This window comes from Channa argus, chromosome 9 (assembly GCF_033026475.1).
Source record: "Channa argus isolate prfri chromosome 9, Channa argus male v1.0, whole genome shotgun sequence".
NCBI classification, from domain to species: Eukaryota; Metazoa; Chordata; class Actinopteri; order Anabantiformes; family Channidae; genus Channa; species Channa argus.
The window spans coordinates 206,805-222,143 of NC_090205.1; the positions used below are offsets into that span (position 1 = coordinate 206,805).

Below are 15,339 nucleotides of genomic sequence, written 5' to 3' on the forward strand. Positions count from 1 at the left end.
CCTGTGAGGACAGGCTACAGGGGATGCATTATGTCATGGAATGTCCTCACAGCTATAGACAGACATGTGTGGTCACATGATGATGGGATGACAAACCTTCTGCAGGTTTATGACTCGTTTATTTTCACTTCTGCTTTTTAAGTGTTTCACTGTGGTGTGAAGAGAAACTAAAACCTGAAATGTCTCTACACTTGCTTTCCTTTATTTTGAAGTCTAACTTAACCTAAGCGAGGCCTGACATATGACAGCTTTTATTTTGACAAACACTGCAATTAGTTTTACAGACAAACCTTTATTTGAAGGTTGAAACTTTAAATGGTCTGAATGCTCATCTCTGAATGTATTCAGATTACCTGCAGGTAAAAGCACCTGATGTCAGTAACACCTGAGCAGTTACTTAACCCATAGCTTTTATTTCTGTATCTGTCTATTAGTTGTAAATTACTTGTGATTTTATAACAGTTTAAATAAACCGAATACATATTTCCGACATTTCAAAATGCCTTTTTTTATTTTATTGAACTTTTTTTGCCATTGGAATTATTTTTTTCAATGAAAATATTCACACATTTAGTCATTCTCCAGAATGATTAATTCACACATAATTGCTTTGTAGTTGTTTTATTGCTCACAGTTAAATGTGTCAAATTAATTTTTAAATAAATACATTTTCATTTTTTTTAAATTTTAGTAAACATGATTCTTCTTACAAATATTTGTTTTAAATGTCCTTATTTGTTACTTTTCAATCAAGCACGTCACAGTTCAAACGTGTATCACCTGTTCTCAGAAAGTTGTTTAGGCACGCTCCTCCACGTGCCGCTGCTCCAGGCTTCACCTGCCCAGGTGGGTCTACCTGTATCGGGTGCTGGGCCCAAGCTGCAATTAAAGAATGGGTGATCGAGATTGGGGAGGGCGGTCATCTATTCCACAGCAGGAAGATAGGTGGCGCGTGCTGCTCGGTGGTCTCGCGCCTGTTTATGTTGCAGAAACCCAGTGACGGTCTCCAGTGGGAGACGCCACACAAACCGCTTGGACAACGGAGCAGTCCCGACCTGCCGCCGACCGACGCTGAACCCCCCCACCCCCCTCGCCCCCCTCCCGGCCACTCCAAAGGGACTCACCAGGACTCATCAAAAACCATCCACAGCTATTCCCTAAAGGGGGAGGGCGCGCGCGCTGCAGCGGTACTTTTTTCCTCGCTGGTTCTCAGCTTCAGCGGGAGGAACCACGAACTGTCTCCGCTCTCCGGTAGGTATCAGCGCTTCTGTGCTCGGGCCCTCTCAGGAGCCAATCAGCGCGCGCCATTCACCTGCGCCGCGCTACCTGCAGACAGGTGAGAGGAGAGAGGCGCGCTCCCGCCCCGCCAGGTGTGCAGAGACACAAGGATGCATAGTGTAGAAAGATGCAGGCAGCCCGGGAGGGACGATGTCTGTCCCCGAGTCCCACTGCTGCCGCTTACCGCTCAGACGTTCAGCGGGTGCGGGTCAGAGCCGGGTCTGTTTCCACCTGCTGATTCAGAGTGACGTGAGCAGAGAAAAAGGAAAATTTTCACGCTGCTTGTTTTTGACCCCGCACATTACACAACCGCATAAGCGCTGTGAACAGTTATCGATCTGTGATAGATCGGTGATCAATGTCATTAGGCCTCCCAGGTGTTTTCAGGCGCACACAAACGCACTTTCGATGTGCGGGGACGGACAGGGAGTAGAAAGTTGGTTTAGTGTCAGAGTTTAATGTGGAGACGAGAGGGCAGCATAGGATGTGTGTGTGTCTGTGTTTGTGTGTGTGTACGCCCTCCTCCGCCTCTGTCAGACCAGTAGAGACGCTTCTCAGCAGAGACCAGGAGGACGGGGACGCGGGGCGGCGGGTGCGCTCGGTGCACGCTCTCCAACAAAACAAACGTACTAAATAAATAAATAAATAAACAAATAAATAAAAGTCCGCAGAGTTTTTATCAAAGTGGATTTTATTTTTCAGAAGTTCCCCTGAAGTCAAGACGGGTCCGGGTTTAGGATCTGGGTCTGGGATTTACTGTGTGTACTGCTTGTCTGGGAGCGGGGAGGAGCAGCGGAGCCGAATCGAGGAGCCCATGTGGACGGGACTGACTTATCAATGAAGCAGGACATCATGGCGGAGGGTCCCCGCTGCAAGAGGCGAAAACAGGCCAACCCTCGGAGGAAGAACGGTAAGACAGCCCGCACACCACACACCGAGAACGCCACAAGTCTGCGGCGTCCCAGCCCCGCCACCCGCCCGTCCAGAGCTCCCCGTATGTCCCGGTCCGCTACTAAAAGTTTTCTAACGGGGACTGTGGAGGTTGTAGTGGTTGGGGTGTGTTTCTGTGTGTGTGTGTGTGGGGGGGTGCCTGGGTGAGCTTGTGAAGCCCGCGGGGGTCGGAGAGTGATGGAGCGGAGCCGGGACCGGTCGGGTGGAGTGGGTCTCAGGGCAGGAAAAACCGTTATTTCCGAGCCGCGGCTGCACGTGGAACCTTTGGCTCCGAACCGGGTTTAGAGTGATCTCCGTGTGCTCAACCCGGACGTTTAGCGTCTTTCCACTTTAATTTAAAGTGGAATCGCTTTCACACCTGTTTGTGTTTTTGTTTCCTGCTTTTCCTTCACACTTTGTCCATGAACGCACTAAATCCCCGTTATGAACTCCGTGTTTTTCCGCCTCGGTCACTAAATTTTAGTATTAATTATCAGCTCAGTAATTCTTGTTTTTCAGAAGAAGCCCGGGCCTCGGTGATACAAACCGTCACCAATACAAATTAAATCAGCAGGACGACAGACAGGAACTAAATTTGAATTATTTTCTGCTGTTGTAAGAAAAAACAGAAAACAGAAAACAATAACGTGAATCAATAAATACAGATTTTTAAAAAAGGCAAACAGGTTTGACAGAAATAAATATTTTTGTTTTTTGTGAACGTCTCTCTTAAAACGGTGAAAATAATTTAAATGTGACCAGTTTCAAAAGTTTCCCGTGATATTTGATATAAAAAACAAAATTTTCCACACAAGCTTTGGTGACACATTTTCATGGAGCCTCTAGATGCAACTCCCGGGGGTTGTCGAAGGGGGTGAGGAGGGGGGTCAGATTAGGGCCTGGTGTAAGGGGATCTCTGCAGAATGAACTGCCCCCCAACCTCTGGGTGTCTGTCCCTCATATCCAGCTGTGCGGCTGCAGCTGTTTTCTGTTGAAATACTTTTAAATAGTCTGTGTATTGCATGAAGTTTGGGTCAGCGTTTGACTTCGGGGCCTCTGTCCTCACCGGGTTTGGCCCAGACATTTTATTCAGAGTTATTGTGACTTCAGATCAGTGTGGTTGGACTGAGAGAAAACTCTGGCTCGTAGTTATATTTCTAAGTATTTGAGCCAAGGCTGCAGTCACAGACAGGGTCGTGCGAGGCTCTGTCTGCTTAATTAAATTCACATTTTCACTTCAGAGTTGTAGGAACCCAGTTGAATCTTCCTGACATTCATGTGGCACCTGTTTGTGCTCACACAAACAGGCAGGAAAAGAATGGACATTTAAGCATTTCTGTCATTTCTGAATTATTGTGGACGTTCTAATGATTAAAGCCTCCAACAAAGACTAGGACGGTCCATTGTCAGGTTCAGGTTGTGTTGGATCAGAGGTTAGGGATGTGCGGGGATGTTTGCTACTGCAGGCGGCAGGCGGTGTTACTGGTGCTGGTCTCTTCACCGTCCGTGCCACATGTCTCACAGCTGAGCGACAGTGAATGTAACACGTCGGTGGCTGCTGAGGTTTAATGTTGGCTTTAATTCCCTGATTTAAAGCAGTGACTCTCTAAGTCCTCTTGGGAACCAGGTCGACCGTTCCTACTTTTATAATCTGGGACGGCACCACCGCCTCCTTTTTGAATTTTAGAGCATACGTCTGAACATTTCCGTGGGTTTGAAAATGTGGGCTTCGAATTGGACAGTGTCAACATGCAATATGTGCTGGTTCTGATCTCCCATAATTAAGGTGGTGATTTTAGAAATGTGTGTGTGTGTGTCGACTAATTAGAAATGTTAGGTTTTAACATATTGTTATGGCATTAATTTTCTTTAATTGGGCACAGAGTTTGATGACAGATGTCCCCGTGCAGTCCAAGTGTGCAGAGCGACATTTATTTATTTGATAATAGGATGATATGAGGGACATAATGAGAGGCCGGGAGAGACATGGGCTGGACTCAAACTGAGTCGACAGGACAGGAAAGTACAAAAATAAATAACGCAGGATGATGCTTGTTGGACGTAATTCAGTGTGTTTTTTGAGACTTTTATCAGCCTGTGATGTGGAAAAGAGCGTTTGTTTGGAGATAACATACAAAATCCCCATTTAGATGAAATGTCCAGAGTCGAGATGTTTTTGGGTCAAATTTATTTTTAACGTTGGTTTCTGGCATTTGGACCTGTGTTTAATGAAACAGGAAAAGGTGAATGTCTGCTTCAATTTTTAACTGGTGATGACAAATAATAAAAGGACCCGACAGGACGGAACGGAGGGTGTTACAGCACGTGGTCTAGGCCCTAAAATGTTTCTGATCGGGTCTTCAGATGCACAAATATTCAGCAATTCCTTAGGAACGAATGCCTGGACTCTGGAAGCAGATTAGACAGTTTACAGACTTTCGGGACTTGTTTGTGTCTATCTTGTCCTTTCACCTCCTTGTGATATTGGTGGTGTTTTCACACATTTGGCAGCCGCTGTGTGTCGGACGTCATGCGTGTGTTGTTTTGTTTCTGTCTAGCCTTAAATCTGGTGGAGACACATTTAGACGCAAAACAAAGCTTGGTGTGAGTCAACGTGCTGCACTTTTGTTTCATTGACTCTGAATGTGACCCACACTTTTCCTTCCATTAACTTTGACTTATGTTTTTTCTCTTGCTGATATTAGTCAGATCTGATCGAGTCTCTTCTTGCTCTGATCTTTTTTTCCTATTCTATAAGACGGAGCAGGTTTTGCTGCCAGAGTCCTGAAGTCTTTAATGGTTTTCTTCTAGGTTTTCAGATAACAACTCAGCAGTGTGTGTCTGTGTTTTCAGGAACAGCAGTGGTCCCATCTTTACCCAAATGAAAGCAGTGTCCCTACATCGTATGTCCCCATAAGGCAGTGTAGGATCAGGTTTTATTTTCCCATAAGGGACGAACACAAACACTATTCTCTCATTCCATCACTCTCATTCTCACTGACCTGAATGTCTTTCATATCAGCTCTGCAATGCCCCCCCCCCCCCAGGGCAGAACAAAGTAAGGCAGCTCCTCTCTTCTCGTTTTTAATCACAATTCAGACCCTCTCAGCGCCGCCGGGGCTGCTCGGCTTTGCACTGTCCCTGATGAAAGTACTCACAAAAAAAGACAGAGGACAGAGAAAAGTGAGGAAGGAGCAGGGAACAAGAGTGGGGATAATAAAAGAAAGAAGGAGGTGAGGTGGACTTAAGGTGTGTGTACACTCTATTACCCCCCCTACATTGAACACAGGCCTGGACACAGCAGAATTACAGGACAGATAGTGGGAGACATTTAAATCTATTTTAAATAGACAACATTTAGATTCTGCATTTATTTACTCCTTTCCTCTGTAAAAATTTACATTTCCTTTTAAAATGTCTTTAGAATTTTTTTTTGAGATTTTTATTTAGAATGAAGAAACTATAGCAATGTACTAATTTTTTTTTCTCCAATAATAATAATTTCTAAAATAAATCTTTAGAGACAAATTAAGACAAAACCACTCTGAGGACATTTTGTATGTGTGTGTTTAGTTTAGTGTTGTCAGTTCTAGAGGTTTGAAGATGTTTCATTATCATTATTAATTTCATGCAGTTTTCTTGTTTTGACGTTGCTTTTTCTATTTTCTACCCATGACTCATTTCATATCCATATCTATCTACTTCCATATTTTCAATTTTTTCCTGACTCTAAATATTCTGGGACTTTGTTTTCTCAGCTTCTAAATTTCCAGTGATTGTAGCTTCATTTTTAGAATCATTTGTGGAAGAAGTTTAGGACAAATTCAGAGAATTTGTTTTTTGTGGAGATTTGTCGTTTAGATTTTTTATTTTTTTCTAAATCTGAAAGATTAAAGTCTGTGCTGCGTTTTTTAGTGTCATATTAAGATCTGCAGTGTTGTTACATAGCTAGCCCCAAGGGGGCTCCTTGGGGCCCTGGGGCCACTCACTGCTGCAGCTTTGTGTCAGGTCAGGAATCAAGTTTAAAATGCAGCATGTGATATGAATTCCTAATTCCCCCCCACCCCCCCCACCCCCTCCCCTTTCCAGATCTGTTTTATTGTGAAGAAAAGCAGATTATCTTTATTCACATTCAGCCCCCCACCCCCAACCCTTCAGGATTTAGGCAGATTTACTTCACCGAACACCTCTGGTTGGACAAGAGGAGAAGCCGGGGCCCCGCTCACTGAAGAAGGGTCCCTTTGTTCAGGAAGGGAGGCAGGCACAGGCAGGAAGTTTGGTTAATGCACCCCTCACCACCCTGCCAAAATAAAACACATCAAGACACTAGCGAGTCACATCACATGACCAAAATAGAGTTTACCAGCTTTTTGTTGTCTTTGGTGCTGAGGTCTTAATGTCGTTTTATTTTGATGAAGTGGTTTCATGGTTGTCGGGTGTTGTGGCCTGCAGCGCTTTGGAGGTTTGTTTCCTTGGTTCTAGATGTTTTCTTCATTTGAGTGATTTAAGTTCATTTAATTTTTTTTGTTTGTTTTAAGTAGTGGTTTCAAAATGTTCCACTTGTTTTGTTTCGTCTCATTTCTATTTTTGACTGGTGGTTTCAAGACACGTCATAGATGAAAGTCTGGATGAAATTTTCTTGACTGAATTCTTCATTTTCTTGATTCCAGAGATTTTAAGATTTTTCCAGCTTTTGACTGCATTCATCTGTAGTAGTTTCAGATATTTTCTTTTAAATAATTGTTTTTTTTGTTTCATATTGATATATAGTGTCCTGTTGTTTGTCTTTGTCATTCTGATATTTTGAAAAAAAATTTAATTTAACCTTATTAGTTTTTAGATTTTAGTAGTTTTTTATAGATTTGTCTTTGATTGTAGTGTGTTTTACAGAAGGTTCTAAAAACTAAAACATAGGGGGAAAGAAATTGTCCCATAGGCTGAAGACTTGTCTCTGTCCTGTGTGTCTATGAGCTATAGATTTGTAATAGACCAGCCTGTTACCCGCCAGACCTGCCTCTATAAGCTGTTGTGCATTAAACCGTAACCCCCCTCCCAACCTGTCTGTCAGCCTCCTCCACATCTACAGCTTTATTCCTCCTCTGATAACATCTGTCACTGAGGAAGGGGGGACTTCTTCTTCTCTCACAAGGCTCATCTCTGTGCCGCCAATAACAAAAACTCCTCACATGTCTCCTACGCCTCCCATCATGCATCTGCGCAGTGTTGGTTTAAAACTCCTCTGGTGTTTAGGGATGTTTGAAGGTGACTGACACGAGTGTATTGTGCCCCCCCCCTCCCGGTTTGTCATGCTTCATGTTGCCATGTGCACATTTTCTTCATGAGTGAGCTCAGAGCCGACCGGTGACATTTTGTCGCCGACAGCCTAAACAGTGCAGTTTCACCAAGGTCAGAGCGGAGGTACGTCACTGCAGAGACATGGGGGTGCTGATAGACCAGCAGCAGCTGATAACACTTTTATAAACACTGTTAGAAAAACATTTACAACAAAAACTATGAAGACAAACTATCAGGGTGGCTCGAATAATTACATAACAACGCAGCACAGTGTGAAAGGAGTTTGGTAGTAACTTAAAACGTTTGACCTCAGAATCTCCATAGAATGGATTTATGGCTGTGATCTGGACATTTTAATTCATTTTATATTTATTTTGATTTATCCAACCATTCTAAAGAGCTGACTTTACTTTTCAAATACCACCATAAAGAATTAAATATCTTAGTTTTTACTAAAGCTTTATGTATTTTTGTTTATATTAAATAAAATGTTATTCACCTTTAGAACCGTCACGTAAAGTTTTTATACCATAAACAACCAGGCATAGATTCATCACTATAACAGTTGCAGGGTTAGATTAGGGGAATAAACCTGGTTCAGGTCCAGTCTGACTCAGCTGCTATCAGTCTTGTTCTGATTGCCCTCCCATCCCAAACAGGAACAGTTTGTTTGATTGGCCGAGCTCCTGCGGCAAGGTCACACACATGGAAGAATCAATAACGGATGGCTGGATTAAGGTATCATGACATCTGTGTGTCCAGACCGCATGCATGCGGCTGAATGACTCGACCCCCTGAAGACCCCCATACATACCTCTGTCCGAAAGCTGCAGCCCCCCCACCTCTGTCTGTTTCAGATCAATCATGTCAGAGTTTATCTGGTTTGATCCGACACGCTCTTTGTTTGTTGCTGCTACTCGTTAGCATCAGCATTGCATTGTCCCAGTGGTCAGTGAACCTCACTTGGCTGCAGGGACAGGTGTGAACTACCTGAGAAGACTCCTCTTCATCTTCTGTTCGAAGACAGAAATCTCAAAACATGTTTGAGTCAGAATGAAAGTGAATGTGTAGACTTGGTCATCAGTACCAGTTCTCAACTAAAATCTGTCAACAAGCTGTGAAACTAGGTAAAGGTGAACAATGTCAGCTCCAGCTGAAAAAAACAAAAATATCAGTTTGTTTAAAAATGTAATATGAGTGTGAAAAGTGACTTGAATGTGCCCAACCACTGCGATACAGGTGTTGATACAAAACCACTCCCCAGAATGCAGTGTTAATTTTATTGTTGTTATCAAATAAAGATGTTAAAACGGCTTCAGACTGAAAAGTGTTGGCATGATAGAAGCAAAAATGTTACACTGCATGGGGGGCCTGTGAACATTGTCTTATAGATGTATCGTTGTTATCATTAGAGGTGTGTCAATGTAGAAAGCTTGTTGAGTTAAAATGCATCTTTAACTACATGAACGCATTAGAAAAATACAGACCACTTATTTGGTCGTCTGCTGCTGAAACACTGTTTTCATCAAAATTGTACTGAGTGTACTCTTTAAAAAATAATTATCGTTATTGTAATAAATAGAAGAATGTGTTTTAAATAATAAAACAACTCTAGTTCTGAGATTAATTATAATTTTAAACCAGGGCCACCTTTTAAGCGGCTGCCACAACACTTTGCTTTTCTGTGATGTTGACTGAGAGAGACCTCAGGCTTCCTGCAAAAAGTTTTTAACTTTCTCCAATGTCCGATCTCTGTCGCGTCCACCTCCATCCACTCGGACTCTCTATCCTCTCAAGGCAGATCAGATCAGCCGGCTTTCAGGACACCCCTCGATTTCACAGATCTACCAATTACAGTAATAAGGCTGGGGAGCGCTGCTCCGAGCCCCGGGGGAGTCCCACTCAACTGACCCCTGAGTCTGAGGTATCTGAGCTGACACTCCTGTCAAAGCTGTTCTGCACAGTCCGGTCTGAAGGAAACTTCTCCACCTCTGAAGCCTTGTAAGTCTGCCGAGCTGCAGCATCACTGTGACACTGCGAGCATGAGCTGCCAAGGCAGAGAGGGACGTCCTGATCCAACAACAAGAGGCTTCCTGAAAAGTCCTAACTTCTCACATGGTGCAAATATAACTTACCATCGAGGTTCTGTAAGATAATATTCTGGACTCAAGGGTCACTTATTCTCTCCTATGCTGCTCCCATAATTGGCCTAATTTGGTGAATTTATGGATTAATCTTGGATACTGATAAAACATTTAAAAAATGTGATCTGGGTCAAAAATCTTATAAAACGCAGTTTTTGATCAGAACAGACAAAACTATGTCAAGCACAAAAAAGTTAGCACAAAGTGTAAATTCAGAGTCAGTCTGTAATGTGCAACGGTAAGAAGAAAACACAAAGGCTAATTTTCTGTAAATGTTCAATGACTACTAAAGGTATAAGTCTTCTCCTTTCTGGAAAACATTGTCAGAATTTTGGAGAGTGAGTCCAGATGAGATTTTTCACTAGGGGCCACATCTTCACCTTTAGATCCATCCCATAATACATTTCACTGCTGTTCCCACGGTGACTGACCCCATCCCTGAGCGGCTGTGAAAAGTCTCGTGCATCACCAACCTTGTTTGCTGTGAGATTACCAGACTTTGGTTTTGGGGGGGGGCAGCTGTGTAAAGGTAGCCATGGGGAGGACCCCCTGTAGGCCTGGAATGCCGGTCAGGTCAGGGGAGGGGAGTGGGGGGAGGTGGGGGGACACTTGGGGATGGGGCAGGTGCCTTTGTGAGTCTTGTCAGCCATCAAAGAAGAGACAGCACTGAAAAGGATACCAGAGAATAATCCCCCCCTCCCATCCAAAACTAACCCCCCAGATACCCTCCTAGCCTGTGGCTGACAGATGCCTCCTTCGTGTCCGGTTTATTACAGCTGAAGACAGTTTCACACAGAGCTGTGAGAAATGCACATTGGCCACAGTGGTCCGAATCCACCTCGTTCCTGGGAAACGCCCCGTCACCATCTAAGTAATGTGTCACCTAAAGAAAACACACAAGTATGCTTTGTCATTGTGTTACGCCTACGTCCAGAAGGTAGAATGTGAGTCAATGCGGCTGCTGTATTGAGAACTGCATCCTGAGAACAACGTGAGGACTGACTGATGGATGTGTGTCAGGTAAAAAAGGGTGTTGTCGTAGGAAAAGTGACAAAAGGTGAATAAACAGACACTGAGGTGCATCACTACGTAAGAATGAAAATCAGAAGTTTCTTCTGGGGGGGTTGTAATAGTTGCATAATGGGACCCGAGGTGTCACCCTGTCAAATTGGGTTAGCATGTGGCCATTTATCTCCTGATTCTCCCTGGGTCCACAATGACTGGGGGTAGCCAGTTGATGGAGGGGGGAGGACAGGGGAGTTGGGGTGCCTTTAAGCAGGGCCTTAATTGTCCCCCCTCCCTTTTCTTTTCTCCCACTCTCTTTCTATTACTCCATCTTGTTGTTTCTGCCCCCCTACCCGAGCATTGTTGCCCCCCCTCCACACACACATAAACGAACTGTTTCTTGCTGCTCCTTGCGGTTATCTGACAAGGTGCTTTAGAATGTTGCCCGCCGCTGCCAGACACATTGGGCCTTGTGAATGTGTCGGAGCTGAGCGCGCCCAGGAGCGCCGCCTCTGAAACAATGAGCTGGATTGTCGTTCCCACTGACCCTCCCTCCGCCCTCAGCCTTCTGCTTCTCTGTGCGCCCCCGCTGTAAGACTTGTACCTGATAGTACATGAAGTTTTACAAGCTGCTCGCATCACTTCCTGTCTTAACACACACTAAGCTGAAATCATGGAAACACCACAGTGATCTTTTCCCAGCTCACCCCAGATTAACCCAAATGTTCTGGGGCTGTTCGAACATCAATATTTGCTCATTGCATTCTTCCTGGACCTTTGACATAGTGGAAATATGTCTTTGAGCAGCCCTGGGACAGACGGAGATGCCGAAGTGCTCGCTCCTTGTTTGTGTCATACCAAACTGAATAGTGTGTCATTGTGTCGGGTAAGGCAGCAAGCGAGTGCTTCGCAGTGGTTCAAACCCCCAGCTTTGACACGGCCTGCTCCAGTAAGCCCCTTCAGCCTGCCAGCACCTGCCAACAGGGAGGTATGCATTCATGTCCCCCCTAACAGGATTATACTTCTCTGTAATTGATTCATTTGCAGTGAGGGGAGGTGACAGAGCTTTGGAAACGAGAGTTTAGGTAACAGGCGCCCCAGATTTGAGCCGACTCCATGTGTCAATTTTATTACATCAGTCCAGATGAACTTGAAAGGCCGGCTTTGTATGCTCTCATTGGCTGTTTGTGTCACGCTCAAAGGGACCAGATTCAATAGAGGTCATTGATGTGTGTGGTTCTTTCTTTTCTCTTCTTCTCTCGCCTAATGAGTCCTATCAGTGTTTGTGGCGGCCATGTTGTGATGGGTCTGACACGGACGTGGCTTGTCACAGTCTGGATCCGTTCACACGTGCATTCATATACAGCAGTGACAGGAAAACAGGCGTAAACAGGTCAATCGATGAGACGCTGCAATAAAGTCTAAATCCTGTCAAATATGTAGGTTACAGGGCTGCAGCATTAAAACTTGCTGATGGGCTTCTGACATGTCCCAGTCGAGGTTTGTTGCCAAGAGCTTTTCTGATATCGGGTCCCATGTTAGGTTGGGGTCACAAACTTGGTTGTCCATGTTGTGGAAAATAATATTTGGCACCATACACGAAAACAGCACAATCACAATACTTACTCTCACAGATAAAAAAAATACAAACCAATACAAAAAACATTTTGACTTAAGCACAGTGCCTTCACTAAAAAGTGTTGTGGTCATGCTGGCTCCATTTTAGCATACGGTATTAAGAAATACGAAGCATCAATATTAACAGCTTTAATGATGCAGGTCCTGATTTTAGTAACTTATGAAAATTTGCATTCTATTGCTATCATGTTTACGCTTAAAGGTGTTGATTAGTTGTAGCGTACATGCTAAGAATTTAGCATGGACCTACCCTTTGTTGAGTAATTGTCGTGTGAATAGTATGTTCAGGTTGGATAGAATCATGTAGACTGCTAACAAGCTTTGTGCTAACAGGCTAGGGTTAAGCTAAGCTAAGAGTTTTTCTCTGCTTCTTGTCTTTATAATAAGCTAACCGTGATGACATTGGGATATCTTAGAGGTGTAGCTGTCAAATGTTCTACTGTGAGGAGTGTGAGTCAGATCAGTTCTTGTGTACAGCAAACCAGTTCACCTGAAAGTAATGGCCCCACCGGCCCCCGCCATCCCTTCTCCAGACTTCTATGAGCCTGGGAAAAGACCCCCCATCCCCCTTTGGGGCAGAACTAGGTGACCCAGTGGACACAGCCTGCCCTGGGGTGTCAGTTAGATGGTGGTGGGGGGCTTTGTGTGTGTGTGTGTGTGGGGGGGGGCATGTTCATGTGTTTTTAGGAGGCCCTTTTGACCTGGACGTCTAGTAGTTTTAAAACATAAAGACAATGATTTATGGCTTTGCTTAGCTGAAATAAAAACCTCAGTTCATTTCCGAGCGAAGATTCAGGACTAAAGCAGCAGATCAGATAAGACGGCCTCTTGTCCCCATTTCTCTGCCATCTCAGCTTGAACCGCCAAAATCCTCTTTGCTCCCAAAATCTGGGTTAAATGCAAATTGATCCAAGCCATAGCAGACAATAATTACCATCCGACTTATGTGTACGTGCAGCAGACCAGAAGAGAATTCAATAAGACCTGTATTCAAGGACAGCCAACAACGGCACAAAGAAGACACACGAACTTGTGGTCCTTTAACCTCAAAATGACCATCCCCATGGAGTGGGACTCATAGAAGAGTGAGTCAGGATGAGTAACTGTAAACCACTCGGGGCTCTGTCCATGTTCAGCCAGAACGTCCAACAGTACGTTTTAAATCTACCTTTTTAGATAAATGTTACTAGTGTTAAACCAACAGACAAGCAAGTTCAATACTTGTTTCTGAGCTTGTAAAATATGTACCTGTAATGATCAGATTATTATAGATTCATATACAGACTGTTGGACCTATGAAGACAGGGGAAGCCCTTAGTGTCCCATTTGACAGTTAGTAGGGTGAGGGTTTTGAATCAACATCTGGCCCATCGAGTACAGCGGTAAACCCGAAACTGACACAAAAACAGGGCCGGCTGTAGCTCAGTTGGTAAGACAGTAGTCCGCAGACCACAGGGTCAGTTGTTCTATCCCCAGTCCAAGCTACGTGTCTGAATGTCCTTAGGCAAGACTCCAAACCCCAAGTTGCTCCACTTAAAAGCGCTATACAGGCAGACATTTAGGAAAATAAATTAATTGTGATTTCTTTTTTTTTAGCCATAGTGAAATCACTAATTAAAAAGCTTTCTTTTGTTTTATTCAGTGCAAACTAGCCGCATAACCTGAGAAAACCCAGCGCGAAACAGAACATCATATTAACTACTTTAATGTTGGATGTGCATAAGCAAACACACGCATTGTTATTACTATATTGGTTTCCTAAGTACTTGCTGTGTAGCTGCAGACTGCTCAGTGTCCAAGCTGACCCTTGTCCTCCATGACAGTATTCACCTGGTGTTAATTTTGTGGCTGACAGGTGTGTGGGATGGTTGTGTGTTGTATTGTTACTATGGTGTAATTGTCCTCCGGTCTTGATCTTGATCCTCAAATAAAGCTCACATTGTGCATACACCACTTATGTGTGTAGTGGACATGTAAGTGGCTGTAAAGTCTCACTGTCGTCTATCAGGATGTCTTTTTTTTATATGAGGGTACAGTTCTGTATGATCTTCCATCTGAATAATCTCATTAAAGTTCCTGTCCTACACACAGTGTTTTTATTATTGATTAAGCTGCTTATCATTTGAGACATGAGAAAACAAAAAAATGTGCATGGCAGTTTTCAGATGCAGTCGTTTTGTGCAACCAATAGTCCAAAGGCTCAAATGAAAAAGTTTCTGACTTTTAACTAATTAGTAGTTGCAGGTTTTCTTTGTGGGTGCACTAAACCGAAGACCTTCAGTGATGCAAATTTTTTTTTACTCTACTGATAAAATCTTTGTTGGCTCGCTCTAATTCTCCTTTTTCTTCTTCTCCTCCTCCCCCGGTGCGGCTCTTCTGCTTCGCCCCAACGTGTGAAAAGCAGGTAAGGAAGAAAACACTCAGCTTCCTCTTTTCTGTGTCGACACTCGACTGTCCTTGAGTTCCCTTTGCTGTAATGTGCTGACACGTTGTTTCACGGGCTTTTGGTGACCTTGACAGCACGCTGCCGCCGCTGCTTCTTCTTCTTCCATTTCTCAGAACACACACCTTCCCAGCACACATTCTTCATTTCATTCACTTCTCTCACACTTCCCAATTCTGTCTTTACTTTCTTCACTCTTTATTCTTTGGTTTGGTGTGTTGTCGTGTCTGCTGGCTGTTGTTCAGGAAGTACACAGTTTCCTTCTTGGAGAGTGCTCTGCTGAGTTGTTTCGAAAGGTTTTCATCAACCAGAGCTCTGTTGTAAGGTTGCTTCTGCAGAACAATGAATAAAGTATGACTGCTAGGGGCTGGGGGTGGGGGTCAACTTTGCAATCAACAGAGAATTTATGTGCAACATTTTACAGTAAAAATGCAGAATCCTTGCAGCTTGTGTGTGATGATCTGTTGTATAACAGAAAAATGAAAGCAGGACATTTGAAGATATCACCTTGGTCTTTGGGCTTTTTTGGCTCCGTTCCGATGTTTTGTAGTCAAAACAAATATTCTTTAAACTGCATTAATAATCTGTACATTCATTAATAACCTC

General features: G+C 43.8%; 1 protein-coding gene across 3 annotated transcripts in view; it reads left to right on the forward strand.

Annotated features, from left to right (window-relative positions):
* Positions 1–903: 903 nt before the first annotated feature.
* The window catches only part of zeb2a (zinc finger E-box binding homeobox 2a), a 51,599-nt gene continuing 37,163 nt past the window's right edge, over positions 904–15,339 (forward strand). For 2 of the 3 annotated variants that reach the window (XM_067515403.1, XM_067515405.1), the window contains exons 1-2: positions 1,552–1,904; positions 1,981–2,188. In XM_067515403.1, coding sequence (XP_067371504.1) covers positions 2,116–2,188 — 73 coding nt within the window. In that variant the 5' untranslated portion in view covers positions 1,552–1,904; positions 1,981–2,115. Of the gene's footprint in view, positions 1,252–1,551; positions 1,905–1,980; positions 2,189–15,339 lie in introns of those variants that run through there. The other variant, XM_067515404.1, reaches the window with a different exon arrangement.